At 45.6% G+C, this 12,436-nt stretch overlaps 1 protein-coding gene across 1 annotated transcript in view; it reads left to right on the forward strand.

The window, feature by feature from the left end:
* cplane1 (ciliogenesis and planar polarity effector 1) overlaps nt 1-12,436 on the forward strand; it is a 349,043-nt gene that overhangs the window by 306,871 nt on the left and 29,736 nt on the right. Inside the window, exon 43 of the mRNA XM_073047849.1 lies at nt 6,877-6,958. Within this exon, the coding sequence (XP_072903950.1) occupies nt 6,877-6,958 (82 nt within the window). The remainder of the gene's footprint in view (nt 1-6,876; nt 6,959-12,436) is intronic.

Raw genomic sequence — 12,436 nt, forward strand, 5'->3', positions numbered from 1 at the left:
GACCGGGAGATCCTGTCTATTGTGACGGACGGAGCGGAGGTGCTCGACGAAGCGGTCCCCCAATCTGCGTCGGGTCTCGCCGATGTAGAGGAGGCCGCACCGGGAGCACCGGATGCAATAGACGACTCCAGCAGACTCGCAGGTGAAGTGTTGCCTCACCTGGAAGGACTGTCTGGGGCCCGGAATGGTGGTAAGGGGGGAGGTGTGGGGACAGGTGTAGCATTTGCACTTACAGGGATAAGTGCCGGGTGGGAGTTCTGTGGGGAGGGACGTATGGACCAGGTAGTCGCGGAGGGAACGATCCTTGCGAAAAGCTGAGAGGGGTAGGGAGGGTAAGATGTGCTGGGTGGTGGGGTCCTGTTGAATGTGGCGGAAGTTGCGGAGGATAATGTGTTGGATCCGGAGGCTGGTGGGGTGGTAGGTGAGGACAAGGGGAACCCTGTCCCTATTGTGGTGACGGGAGGATGGGTTTAAGAGCTGAAGTGCGGGAAGCGGAGGAGATGCGGGTGAGGGCATCTTTGATGACGCCAGAAGGGAAACCATGATCCTGAAAGAAAGAGGACATTTGAGAAGTCCTGGAACGGAAAGCCTCATCCTGGGAGCAGATGCGGTGGAGATGGAGGAACTGGGAATAGAGAATGGCATTTTTGCATTGGGCAGAGTGGGAAGAGGTATAGTCAAGATAGTTATGGGAGTCAGTGGGTTTGTAGAAGATGTCAGTGGATAGTCTGTCTCCGGAGATGGAGACCGAGAGATCAAGAAAGGGGAGAGAAGTGTCCAAGATGGACCAAGTGAATTTAAGGGCTGGGTGAAAGTTAGAGGCAAAGTTGATGAAATTGACGAGCTCAGCATGGGTACAGGAAGCAGCACCAATGTAGTCGTCGATGTCGCAGAGGGAAAGTTGGGGAGTGGTGCCAGTATAGATTTGGAGCATAGACTGTTCCACATAACCCTACAAAGAGGCAGGCATAGCTGGGATCCATGCGAGTGTCCATGGCTACACCCTTGATCTGGAGAAAGTGGGAAGAACCAAAGGAGAAGCTATTGAGAACTTTAAACTAATTAGTAGGTGGGTTCAACAGATTGGAGAAGGAAGTATGGATAAAGGAAAAGAGAAAAGTAAGAGTGGAGTAAAGAAAAATTAAGTGCAAAAGAGAAAAAGATTATAAGATTTTAAAAGCACAATGAGTGTAAGGTCATTTATCTGAATGCCCATAGTATTCAAAAAAAGGTCAGTGAACTCGTGGCACAAATCAGTAGAAAGGTGGAATGATTTACTGGTTGCAGGGTGGAGAGGATTGGGAATTAAATTTTCAAGGATACCAGGTAATATGGAAGGATAGGCAGGAAGGTAAGGGAGGTGGGGTACCACTCTTAATTAAGGATGAGTTCAGGGCGATAGTGAGAGATGATATAAGATCCAAGGAGCAGAATGTTGAATCCATCAGGGTAGAGATTAGGAATGGTAAAGGGAAGAAATCACTGGTGGGTGGGAGTTGTCTATCGGCCACCAAATAATAACATTACAGTGGCACAGGCAATAAACAGAAATATCTGAGGCATTTTGGTAGGAATAATCCAAATAGGACATACATGGTAAATGGTAGGGCATTGAAGAATACAGTAGAACAGAGTGATCTAGGAATAATGGTGCATAGTTCACTGAAGGTGGAATCTCATGTGGATAGGGTGGTGAAGAAAGCTTTTGGTATGTTGGCCTTTATAAATCAGAGCATTGAGTATAGGAGTTGGGATGTAATGTTAAAATTGTACAAGGCATTGGTGAGGCCAAATTTGGAGTATTGTGTATAGTTCTGGTCACCGAATCATAGGAAAGATGTCAACAAAATAGAGTACAGAGGAGATTTACTAGAATGTTACCTGGGTTTCAGCACCTAAGTTACAGCGAAAGGTTGTACAAGTTAGGTCTTTATTCTTTGGAGCATAGAAGGTTGAGGGGGGACTTGATAGAGGTATTTAAAATTATGAGGGGGATAGATAGAGTTGACATGGATAGGCTTTTTCCATTGAGAGTCGGGGAGATTCAAACAAAAAGACATGAACTGAGAGTTTTGCGAGTTAGGGGGCAAAAGTTTAGGGGTAACACGAGGGGGAACTTCTTTACTCAGAGAGTGGTAGCTGGTGTGGAACGAGCTTCCAGTAGAAGTGGTAGAGGCAGGTTCGATATTGTCATTTGGAAAAAAATTGGATAGGTATATGGTCAGGAAAGGAATGGAGGGTTATGGACTGAGTGCAGGTCGGTGGGACTAGGTGAGAGTGAGTGTTTGGCACGGACTAGAAGGGCCGAGATGGCCTGTTTCCGTGCTGTAATTGTTATATGGTTATATGTAAGAATGGAACAGCAGTTATCGTGGGGGACTTTAACTTGCACATAGATTGGGTGAATCTAGTTAGTCGAGGCAGTCTTGAGGAGGTCTTCACAGAATGCATCCGTGATGGCTTTCTTAAACAGCATGTTACTGAACCTACAAGGGAACGTGTTGTCGTAGATCTGGTCCTGTGCAACTGAAGAAGAAGAAAGCCCATAACTGACAGTGAGTCATTGGGGCGCCGTCTTGGCGGCGTTTCTGTAGCAGGCTTTCTTGTGGACTATATGGTGGGACAGTTGAGGAACAGTGGAAGACTTTCAAAGAAATTTTTCATGGTGCTCAACGAAAGTTTATTCAGTTAAAAGCAAGGACAGTCAGGGTGCGGAGAGCCAGCCATGGATAGCTAAGGAAATAAAAAAAGACATCAAACAAAGTCCCCAGGAGTAGAGGGAAACTGGAAGATTGGGAAAACTTTAAAAAGCTACAAAGAACCACAAAGCGAGCAATAAAGAAAGGGAAGATAGATTAATGAAAATATACTAGTATGAAATATAAAAACAGATAGTAAAAGTTTTCATATTATATGAAGCGGAAAAGGGTGGCTGAAGTGGAGGACAAGAAAGGGGAATTGATATTGGGTAATGAGGAAGTGGCAGAGGGATTGAATGACTATTTTGTGTTGGTGTTCACGTTGGAGGACACGTCTAACATGCCAAAGAGAGATGTTATGGATGTGATGGGAAGTGAGGACCTCGATACAATAGCGATCACTAAAGAAGTATTGCTGAGAAAACTTGTGGGCCTGAAGATAGATAAGTCCCTGGTCCTGATGGAATGCATCCCAGGGAACTGAAAGAAATGGCAAAAGTTTGGTGATGATTTACCAAAATTCTCTGGACTCTGGGCAGGTCCTGACGGATTGGTAGATGGCAAATGTCATGCCACTGTTCAAACATGGATGTAGGCAAAAGGCAGGTGCCACCCGGCAGGTAAATGTCGGCCCAGATCGGAGGCGATTGAAAATTGCCTGTGATCTGGGCTGACATTTACGTGCCGGGCGGCATGTAATTAATTAGCTTGTTTATTTCGGCTTTTTTCTTAAAGATGTGCTGGGTGCGCTCCGGCTACCGCTGCACCCCTGCATGCTTTGCGGCCCGGTATCGGTCCGCAGCCCGGAGGTTGGGAACCACTGATCTAATAGAAAGCAGAGAATTGCGATACATGGGTGTTACTCAGTGGTGAGCGGTGTGCCACAGGGGTCGGTGCTGGGCCTGCAACTGTTCACGATATACATTAACAATGTATATAAGTAGCACCTCATCTACCGTCTGGGTAGCCTCCAGCCTAGTGGTATGAACATTGAATTCTCCAATTTCCGGTAATTCCCTCCCCCTCCTCCTTCCCCTATCTCTGCCTCTCTCCCCTTTCAACTTTCTGCTTCTTTATCCCTACAGTTCTTTCATGCTTATCCCCTCCCCCTCCCCCTTTATCTTTCCTCTGATTGGTTTTCCACCTGGCACCTCTAGGTCCTACCCCCTCCCCTATCTCTATTACTGGGCTTCGACCCTCTCTTCCCCCCCATTCCTGATGAAGGGTCTCGGCCCGAAACGTTGGCTACTCTTTTCTCATGGATGCTGCCTGACCTGCTGAGTTCTTCCAGCGTTGTGTTTGTATTCTTTGATCCACAGCATCTGCAGTTGTATTTTTGTGTTATATAAGTAGCCTTGTGTCTGTTCCCCTCAATAATAAATATCCCACTTTGAGTACTGTTGGGGGGGTGGTGGGGAATGGGACGGAGTGTAGTGTATCTAAGTTTGCTGAAGACACCAAATTAAGTGGAAAAGCAATTTGTATAGAAGATACAGAGAGTCTTCAGAGAGATATAGATAAGTTAAGTGAGTGGGCAAGCGTCTGGCAGATGGAGTACAATATTGGTAAATACGTGGTCATCCACATTGGAAGGAAAAATGGAAGATCAGATTATTATTTAAATAGTAAAAATAGCAGCATGCTGCTGTGCAGAGGGACTTGGGAGTGTTTGTGCATGAATCACAAGAGGTTGGTTTGCAGGTGCAGCAGACCATCAAGAAGGCAAATGTAATGTCGGCCTTCATTGGTGGGGGGACTGAATTTAAGAGCAGGGAGATTATATTGCAACTGTACAGGCTACTGGTGAGGCCGCACCTGGAGTATTGTGTGCAGTTCTGGTCTCCTTATTTGAGGAAGGATATACTGGCTTTGGAGGCGGTGCAGAGGAGGTTCACCAGGTTGATTCCAGAGATGAGGGGTTAGACTGTTAGGAGAGATTGAGGTGCCTGGGACTGTACTCACTGGAATTCAGAAGAATGAGAGGAGATCTTATGGAAACATATAAAATTATGAAAGGGATAGACTAAGATAGAGTTAGGAAAGTTGTTTCCACTGGTAGGTGAGACTACAACTAGGGGACATAACCTCAAGATTCTGGGGAGTAGATGTAGGATGGAGATGAAGAGGAACTGCTTTTCCCAGAGAGTGGTGAATCTGGAATTCTCTGCCCAATGAGGAAGTGGAAGCTACCTCAGTAAATATATTCAAGGTTGAATAGATTTTTTCATGGTAGGGGGAATTCAGGGTTATGGGGAAAAGTAGGTAGGTGGTGTTGAGTCCATGGCCAGATCAACCATGATCTTATTGAATGGCGGAGCAGGCTCGAAAGGCCAGATGGTCTACTCCTGCTCCTATTTCTTATGTTGCTATGTTTTAAGAGGACTGGAATATAAAAGTAAGAATGTAACGTTGAGGCTTTATAACACACTGGTGGGGCCTTACTTGAAGTATTGTGAGCAGTTTGGAGCCCCTTATCTAGGAAAGGATGTGCTGACTTTGGAGAGGGTTCAAAGCAGATTCACAAAAATTATTCTGGATTGAAAAGCTTATCATATGAAGAGCGTTAGATGGCTCTGGACCTCTACTCACTGGAATTCAGAGGCATGAGGGTGACCTCATTGAAACCTATTGAATGTTGAAAGCCATAGATAGAGTGAATGTGGAGAGATGTTTCCTGTGGAGAGTGAGTCTTAAGGCCAGAGGACACTGAATAGAGGGGCGTCCTTTTAGAACGGAGTTGATAAGGAATTTAATTTGCTAGAGAGTGGTGAATCTGTGGGATTCTTTGTCACAGGTGCTGTTGAGGCCATTATTGGGTATATTTAAGTCAGAGGTTGATATGTACTTGGTAGTCAGGTCATGAAGGGATATGGGGAGAAGGCAGCAGGTTAGGGTTGAGAGGGATAATTGATTACCTATGGTGAAATGGCAGAGTGGACTCAATATGGGCCAAATACCCTAATTCTTCTTCTATACCTTATGGTCTTACCCAACCTCAGTGGAAAAAGCCTGCTTGCATTTGCTCTATTTATACCCCTCATAATTTTGTATACCTCTATCTAATCTCCCCTGTTTTTCTTATGTTCAAGTGAATAAAGTCGTAACCTATTCAACCTTTTCCTACAACTCAGGTCCTCAAGTCCCATTTTCTCTGCACTCTTTCAATCTTATTGATATCTTCCCTGTATAGGTGACCAGAAATGCACACAAAACTCCAAAGTTGGTCTCACCAACATCTTATACAACTTCAACATAACGTCACAACTCCTGCACGCAACATAATATCCCAACTCCTCTAATCAACATCCCAACTCCTCCACTCAACATAACATCCCAACTCCTCCACTCAACAACATCCCAACTCCTCCACTCAACATAACATCCCAACTCCTCCACTTGATTTACGAGGCCATTGTGCCAAAAGCTTTCTTTACAACCCTATCTACCTGTGACGCCACTTTCCCGGAATTATGGATCTGTATTCCCAGAGGAGGGAGAGTGGAATGGAATGGGCACACCTGGAACTATTTTGGATATTAGTGAGGGCTTCTGGCAGCAGTGAGCCAAGTAATGAAGGGGTGGAATGCGGTTCTGAAGTTAGGCTGCGAATCTGATAATGCTTCTCTCCCTCTGTACAGGTCGTGTGATCTGTGTGAATTCTGGTGCCTGACAATGATCAAGCACATGATTCCTTCCCCTCCACGCCTGCCCATTTGATACTGAGAAGCAAGAGTGGGGAGCACAGATGTATTTGCTAACATCACCAGAATTGCTTTTCCCAGACAGTAGTGAATCTGTGGAATTCTCTGCCCAGAGAGGCAGTAGAGGCTACCTCATTAAGTATAGTTAATGCATATTTACTTGGACGAAGGGTCTCGGCCCAATACGTCAACAGTTATTCCCCTCATAGATGCTGCCTGACTTGCTGAGTTCCTCCAGCATTCTGTGTGTGTTTCTGTGGATTTCCAGCATCTGCAGGATCTCTTGTGTTTAAAGTTAGATAGCTGTTTGTGTAGTGGTGGAATTAAGGGTTCTGGGAAAAGGCAGCTAGGTGAACCGGAATCGGCAGCCAGTTCAGCTTTGATCGTATTGAATGGCAGAGCAGGCTCGGCGGACCGTGTGGCTAACTGTTTTGCATGTTCTCATGTCGTTAAAAACAGAGTTTTCTCTCTAACAGCTGATAAACACCATCGAGCACCTGGCCTGTGCAGTCGATCTGCGGGGACCAACAGACCACTCCGATTCACCGCTGGCACAGGGTACGCTGGTTTTTTTGTCACAGTGAGCGACACTGAACAGTGGGATGTGTGGGTGGCCAAGAGTTCGTTGTTGATGATAAAATCAGACTGAGATAAGGACAACGCAGGAAGCTGTTACACTTCCACACCCTCCTCCCCCATTTCCTTTGTTGTTGTGAGCCGTGCATTCTCAGGAAGCTTACTTCAGACAGGTAACCAAACCGCCAGACCCTAGCAGACTGCAGCTGAACAAAGAAACTGTTCCTGCCTGTAAGAAACATCCTGTGATGGCTGATTAAATCTCTGCGCACAGAGAACCCGCTGTCATCTTCCAGCAGCACCTGGCTGCATATGCCTCTTCGAGCGAAGTCTGCCCAGTACTTACATGAGACATAGGGGAGGGCAAGGCCTTTCAACCCCTTAAGACTGCTGTACCATTCAATGAGGTGATCTTCGACCTCACTCAACACTATCCTTGTATCCCTTCATTCCCTAAAGTCTAGAAATCCACCAGTCTTGCTTCTAAACATCCTCAGGGACTGAGTCTCTACACCCCTTGGGATGGCTCAAAATGTTTCTTCTCATAGAACGTAGTACGGTACAGCACAGTACAGGCCCCTTCACCCACAATATTGTGACACTCTAAAATCAATCTGACCCTTCCCTTCCACATAGCCCTCCATTTTTATATAATTCATGTGACCCTAATGTATCTGCCTCTATCACCATCCCTGGCAGTATGTTCCACACTCCCACCACTCTCTGTGTAAAAAATCTGCCTCTGATATCTGTTCTATACTTAATCACCTTAAAATTCTGCCCCTTTGTATTAGCCATTTCCACCCTGGGGAAAAAGTCTTGACTGTCCACTCAGTCTATGTCTGTTATCCTCTTGTGCACCTCCATCAAGTGACCTCTCCAAAGAGAGAGCCCTCGCTCTCTGAACTCAGCCCTGAGAAGCCAACCCCTTTCTCGATGACCCCAGGTTCTCTTCCCTGGGGGACTGACAGAGTAAATGCAACGTTCCCCAGGCTGAACCAGGGCTTCAAAGTAATTCTGCTGAACTCAACGGAGGCCTGGTCTACATATTTTTTTCTCACATCCTGTCAGGAAAAAGATACCAGCTGTCTGCCCTATCCGTATCTCTCAAAACTTTTATAAACATCTATTAGGCACTCATTAGCCTCTGTTGCTCCAGAAAAAAGCATAAATTTCTGCAGCCTCTCTCAGTCCTTCAAATTCAGGCAGCATCCTAGTGAACCTCTTCTGTACCATAGAACATTACAACACAGAAACAGGTCTTTTGGCCCTTCTTAGCTGTGTCGAACTGTTTTTCTGCCTAGTCCCACTGACCTGCACCTGGACCATATCCCTCCAAAACCCCTCTCATCCATGTACCAGTCCAAGTTTTTCTTAAATGTTAAAAGTGAGCCTGCATTCACCACTTCATCTGGCAGCTCATTCCACACTCCCACTACTCTCTGTGAGAAGAAGCCCCCCCAATGTTCCCTTTAAACTTTTCCCCCTTCACCCTTAACCCATGTCCTCTGGTTTTTTTCTCCCCTAGCCTCAGTGGAAAAAGCTTGCTTACATTCACTCTATCTATACCCATCATAATTTTACATACCTCTATCAAATCACCCCTCATTCTCCTATGCTCCAGGGAATAAAGTCCTAACCTATTCAACCTTTCTCTGTAACTCAGTTTCTCAAGTCCCGGAAACATCTTTGTAAACCTTCTCTGCACTCTTTCAACCTTATTAATATCCTTCCTGTAATTCGGTGACCAAAACTGAACACAATACTCCAAATTCAGTCTCACCAATGCCTTATACAACCTCACCATAACATTCCAACTCTTATACTCAATATTTTGATTTACAAAGGCCAATGTACCAAAACCTCTCTTTACAACCCTATCTACCTGTGATGCCACTTTTAGGGAATTTTGTATCTGTATTCCCAGATCCCTCTGTTCCACTGCACTCCTCGGTGCCCTACCATTTACCTTGTCAAACTTCCTTGGTTTTTCCTTACAAAGTGCAACACCTCACACTTATCTGTATTAAACTCCATCTGCCATTTTCAAGCCGGTCCCGATCCCTCTTCAAGCTTTGAAAACCTTCCTCACTGTCCACTACACCTCCAATCTTTGTATCATCGGCAAATTTGCTGATCCAATTTACCACATTATCATCCAGATCATTGATATAGATGACAAATAACAATGGACCCAGCACTGATCCCTGTGGCATACCACTAGTCACAGGCCTCCACTCAGAGAAGCAATCCTCCACTACCACTCTCTGACTTCTCCCATTGAGCCAATGTTTAATCCAATTTACTACCTCACCATGTATACCGAGCAACTGAATCTTCCTAACTAACCTCCCATGCGGGACCTTGTCAAAGGCCTTACTGAAGTCCACGTATACAACATCCACTGCCTTCCCTTCATCCACTTTCCTTGTAACCTCCTCGAAAAACTCTAATAGATTTGTTAAACATGACCTACCACGCACAAAGCCATGTTGACTCTCCCTAATAAGTCCCTGTCTATCTAAATACTTGTAGATCCTATCTCTTAGTACTCCTTCCAATACTTTACCTACTACCAACGTCAAACTTACCGGCCTGTAATTTCCCAGATTACTTTTAGAGCCTTTTTTAAACAACGGAACAATATGAGCTATCCTCCGATCCTCCGGCACCTCACCCGTAGATACAGATATTTTAACTATATCTGCCAGGGTCCCTGCAATTTCAAAATTAGTCTCCTTCAAGGTCTCCCTCAACAAAACCTCCACATCCTGTTTATAATGAGGCAGCCCAAAGTGACTGCAGTACTCCAGATGTGGCTGAACCAACAGAACTTCCTGACTTTTGAGCTCAATGTGACTAATTAAGACAAATATACCACACACCTTCTTTACCACTCTGTCAATTATCAACCTGTGCGACCACTTTAATGGATCAATGAACTTGGGCCTTAAGATTGCTCTGTCTATAGGCAATGTTAAGGGTCCTAGCATTAACTGTGTTACCACAGAACCATAGAATATTACAACACAGAAACAGGCCTTTTGGCCCTTCTTAGCTGTGTTGAACTGTTTTTCTGCCTAATCCCACTGACCTGCACCTGGACCATATCCCTCCAAACCCCTCTCATCCATGTACCTGTCCAAGTTTTTCTTAAATGTTCCAAAAGTGAGCCTGCATTTACCAATTCAACTGGTTGCTCATTCCACACTCCCACCACTCTCTGTGTGAAGAAGCCCCCCCCCCCCCCATGTTCTCTTTAAACTTTTCCCCCTTCACCCTTAACCCATGTCCTCTGGTTTTTTTCTCCCCTAACCTCAGTGGAAAATGCCTGCTTGCATTCACTCTATCTATACCCATCATAATTTTATACACCTCTATCAAATCACCCCTCATTCTCCTACGCTCCAGGGAATAAAGTCCTAACCTATTCAACCTTTCTCTGTAACTCAGTTTCTCAAGTCCCAGCAACATCCTTGTAAACCTTCTCTGCACTCTTTCAACGTTATTAATATCCTTCCTGTAATTCGGTGACCAAAACTGAACACAATACTCCAAATTCAGCCTCACCACTGCCTTATACAACCTGACCATTACATTCCAACTCTTATACTCAATACTTTGATTTATAAAGGCCAATGTACCAAAAGCTCTCTTTACAACCCTATCTACCTGTGAAGCCACTTTTAGGGAATTTTGTATCTGTGTGATCCCTCTGTTCTACTGCACTCCTCAGTGCCCTACCATTTACCTTGTATGTTCTACCTTGGTTTTTCCTTCCAAAGTGCAATACCTCACACATGTCCGCATTAAACTCCATCTGCCATTTTTCAGCCCATTTTTCCAGCTGGTCCAGATCCCTCTGCAAGCTTTGAAAACCTTCCTCACTGTCTACTACACTTCCAATCTGTGTATCATCAGCAAATAAGATGTAGGAGCAAAATTAGGCCATTTGGCCCATCAAGTCTGCTCCACCATTCAATTCTGGCTGATTTATTATCCCTCTCAACCCCACTCAGCTGCCTTCTCCCCATAACCTTTGACACTGTAACTAATCAAGAACCTGTCAATTCCAAACAAGAGAAAATCTGCAGATGCTGGAAATCCGAGCAACACACGCAAAATGCTGGAGGAACTCAGCATCCAGCAGGAAAGGCCATGGGCACTTGCATGGGTCCCAGCTATGCCTGCCTGTTTGTCAGTTACATGGAACAGTCTATGTTCCAAGCATACATTGGTGACCGTCCCACACTTTTCCTCAGCTACGTCAATGATTGCATTGGTGCTGCTTCCTGCACCCGTGCTGAACTTGTTGACTTCATCTCCTTTGCCCTCAAATTCACCTGGTACATTTCTGACACTTCCCTTCCCTTTCTCGATCTCACTGTCTCTATCTCCGGAAATAGCTTATCCACCGATGTCTACCTACGGACTCCCACAGCTACCTAGAGTATACCTGGTCCTACCCTACTACTTGTAAAAATACCATCCCCTTTTCTCAGTTCCTTTGTCTCCACCACATCTGCTCTCAGGATGAGGCTTCTCATTATAATGAAGGAGATGTCCTCCTTTTTCAAAGAAAGGGGCTTCCCTTCCTCCACCATCAACACTGCCCTCAACCACATCTCCTCCATTTCACACATATCTGCTCTTACCCCATCCTCCTGCTATCCTACCAGGGACAGGGTTCCTCTTGTCCTCACCTACCACCCCACCAGCCTCTGCATTCAGCACGTAATTCTCCAAAACTTTTGCCACCTCCAACTAGATCCTACCACCAAGTACACCTTTCCCTCCCCCGCACTTTCTGCTTTCCACAGGGATCACTCCCTACTCAGCTTCCTTCTCCAGTCATCCCTTCCCACTGATCTCCCTCCTGACACTTATCCTTTCAAGCAGAACAAGTGCTTCACCTGCCCCTTGCTACTATTCAGGGCCCCACACAGTACCTTCAGGTGAGGCGACACTTCACCTGTGAGTCTCTTGGGGTCATATACTGATTCTGGTGCTCCTGGTGTGGCCTTCTGTATACCTATGAGATCCAACATTGATTAGGAGACCGCTTTGCCGAGCATCGACGCTCCATCTGCCAGAGCAAACAGGATCTCCCAGAGGCCACCCATTTTAATTCCATTTCCCATTCCCATTCCGATATGTCCATCCATGGGCTCATCCATTGTCACGATGAGGCCACACTTAGGTTGGAGGAACAACACCTTACAATTCCATTTGGGTAGCCTCCAACCCATCCCCTTTTCCCTCTCTCACCTCATCTCACCAATCAACTTCCCAGCCCTTTACTTCATCCCTCCCCCTCCTGGTTTTACCTGTCCCCTGGTTTTTCTCTCCCCCCTCCCCCCACTTTTAAAATCTCATCCTCAGCTTTTTTTCTCCAGTCCTGCCAAAGGGTTTCAGCCCAAAACCTCGACAGTACTTTTTCCCGTAGATGCTGCCTGGCCT

This window comes from Hemitrygon akajei, chromosome 6 (assembly GCF_048418815.1).
Source record: "Hemitrygon akajei chromosome 6, sHemAka1.3, whole genome shotgun sequence".
NCBI lineage: Eukaryota > Metazoa > Chordata > Chondrichthyes > Myliobatiformes > Dasyatidae > Hemitrygon > Hemitrygon akajei.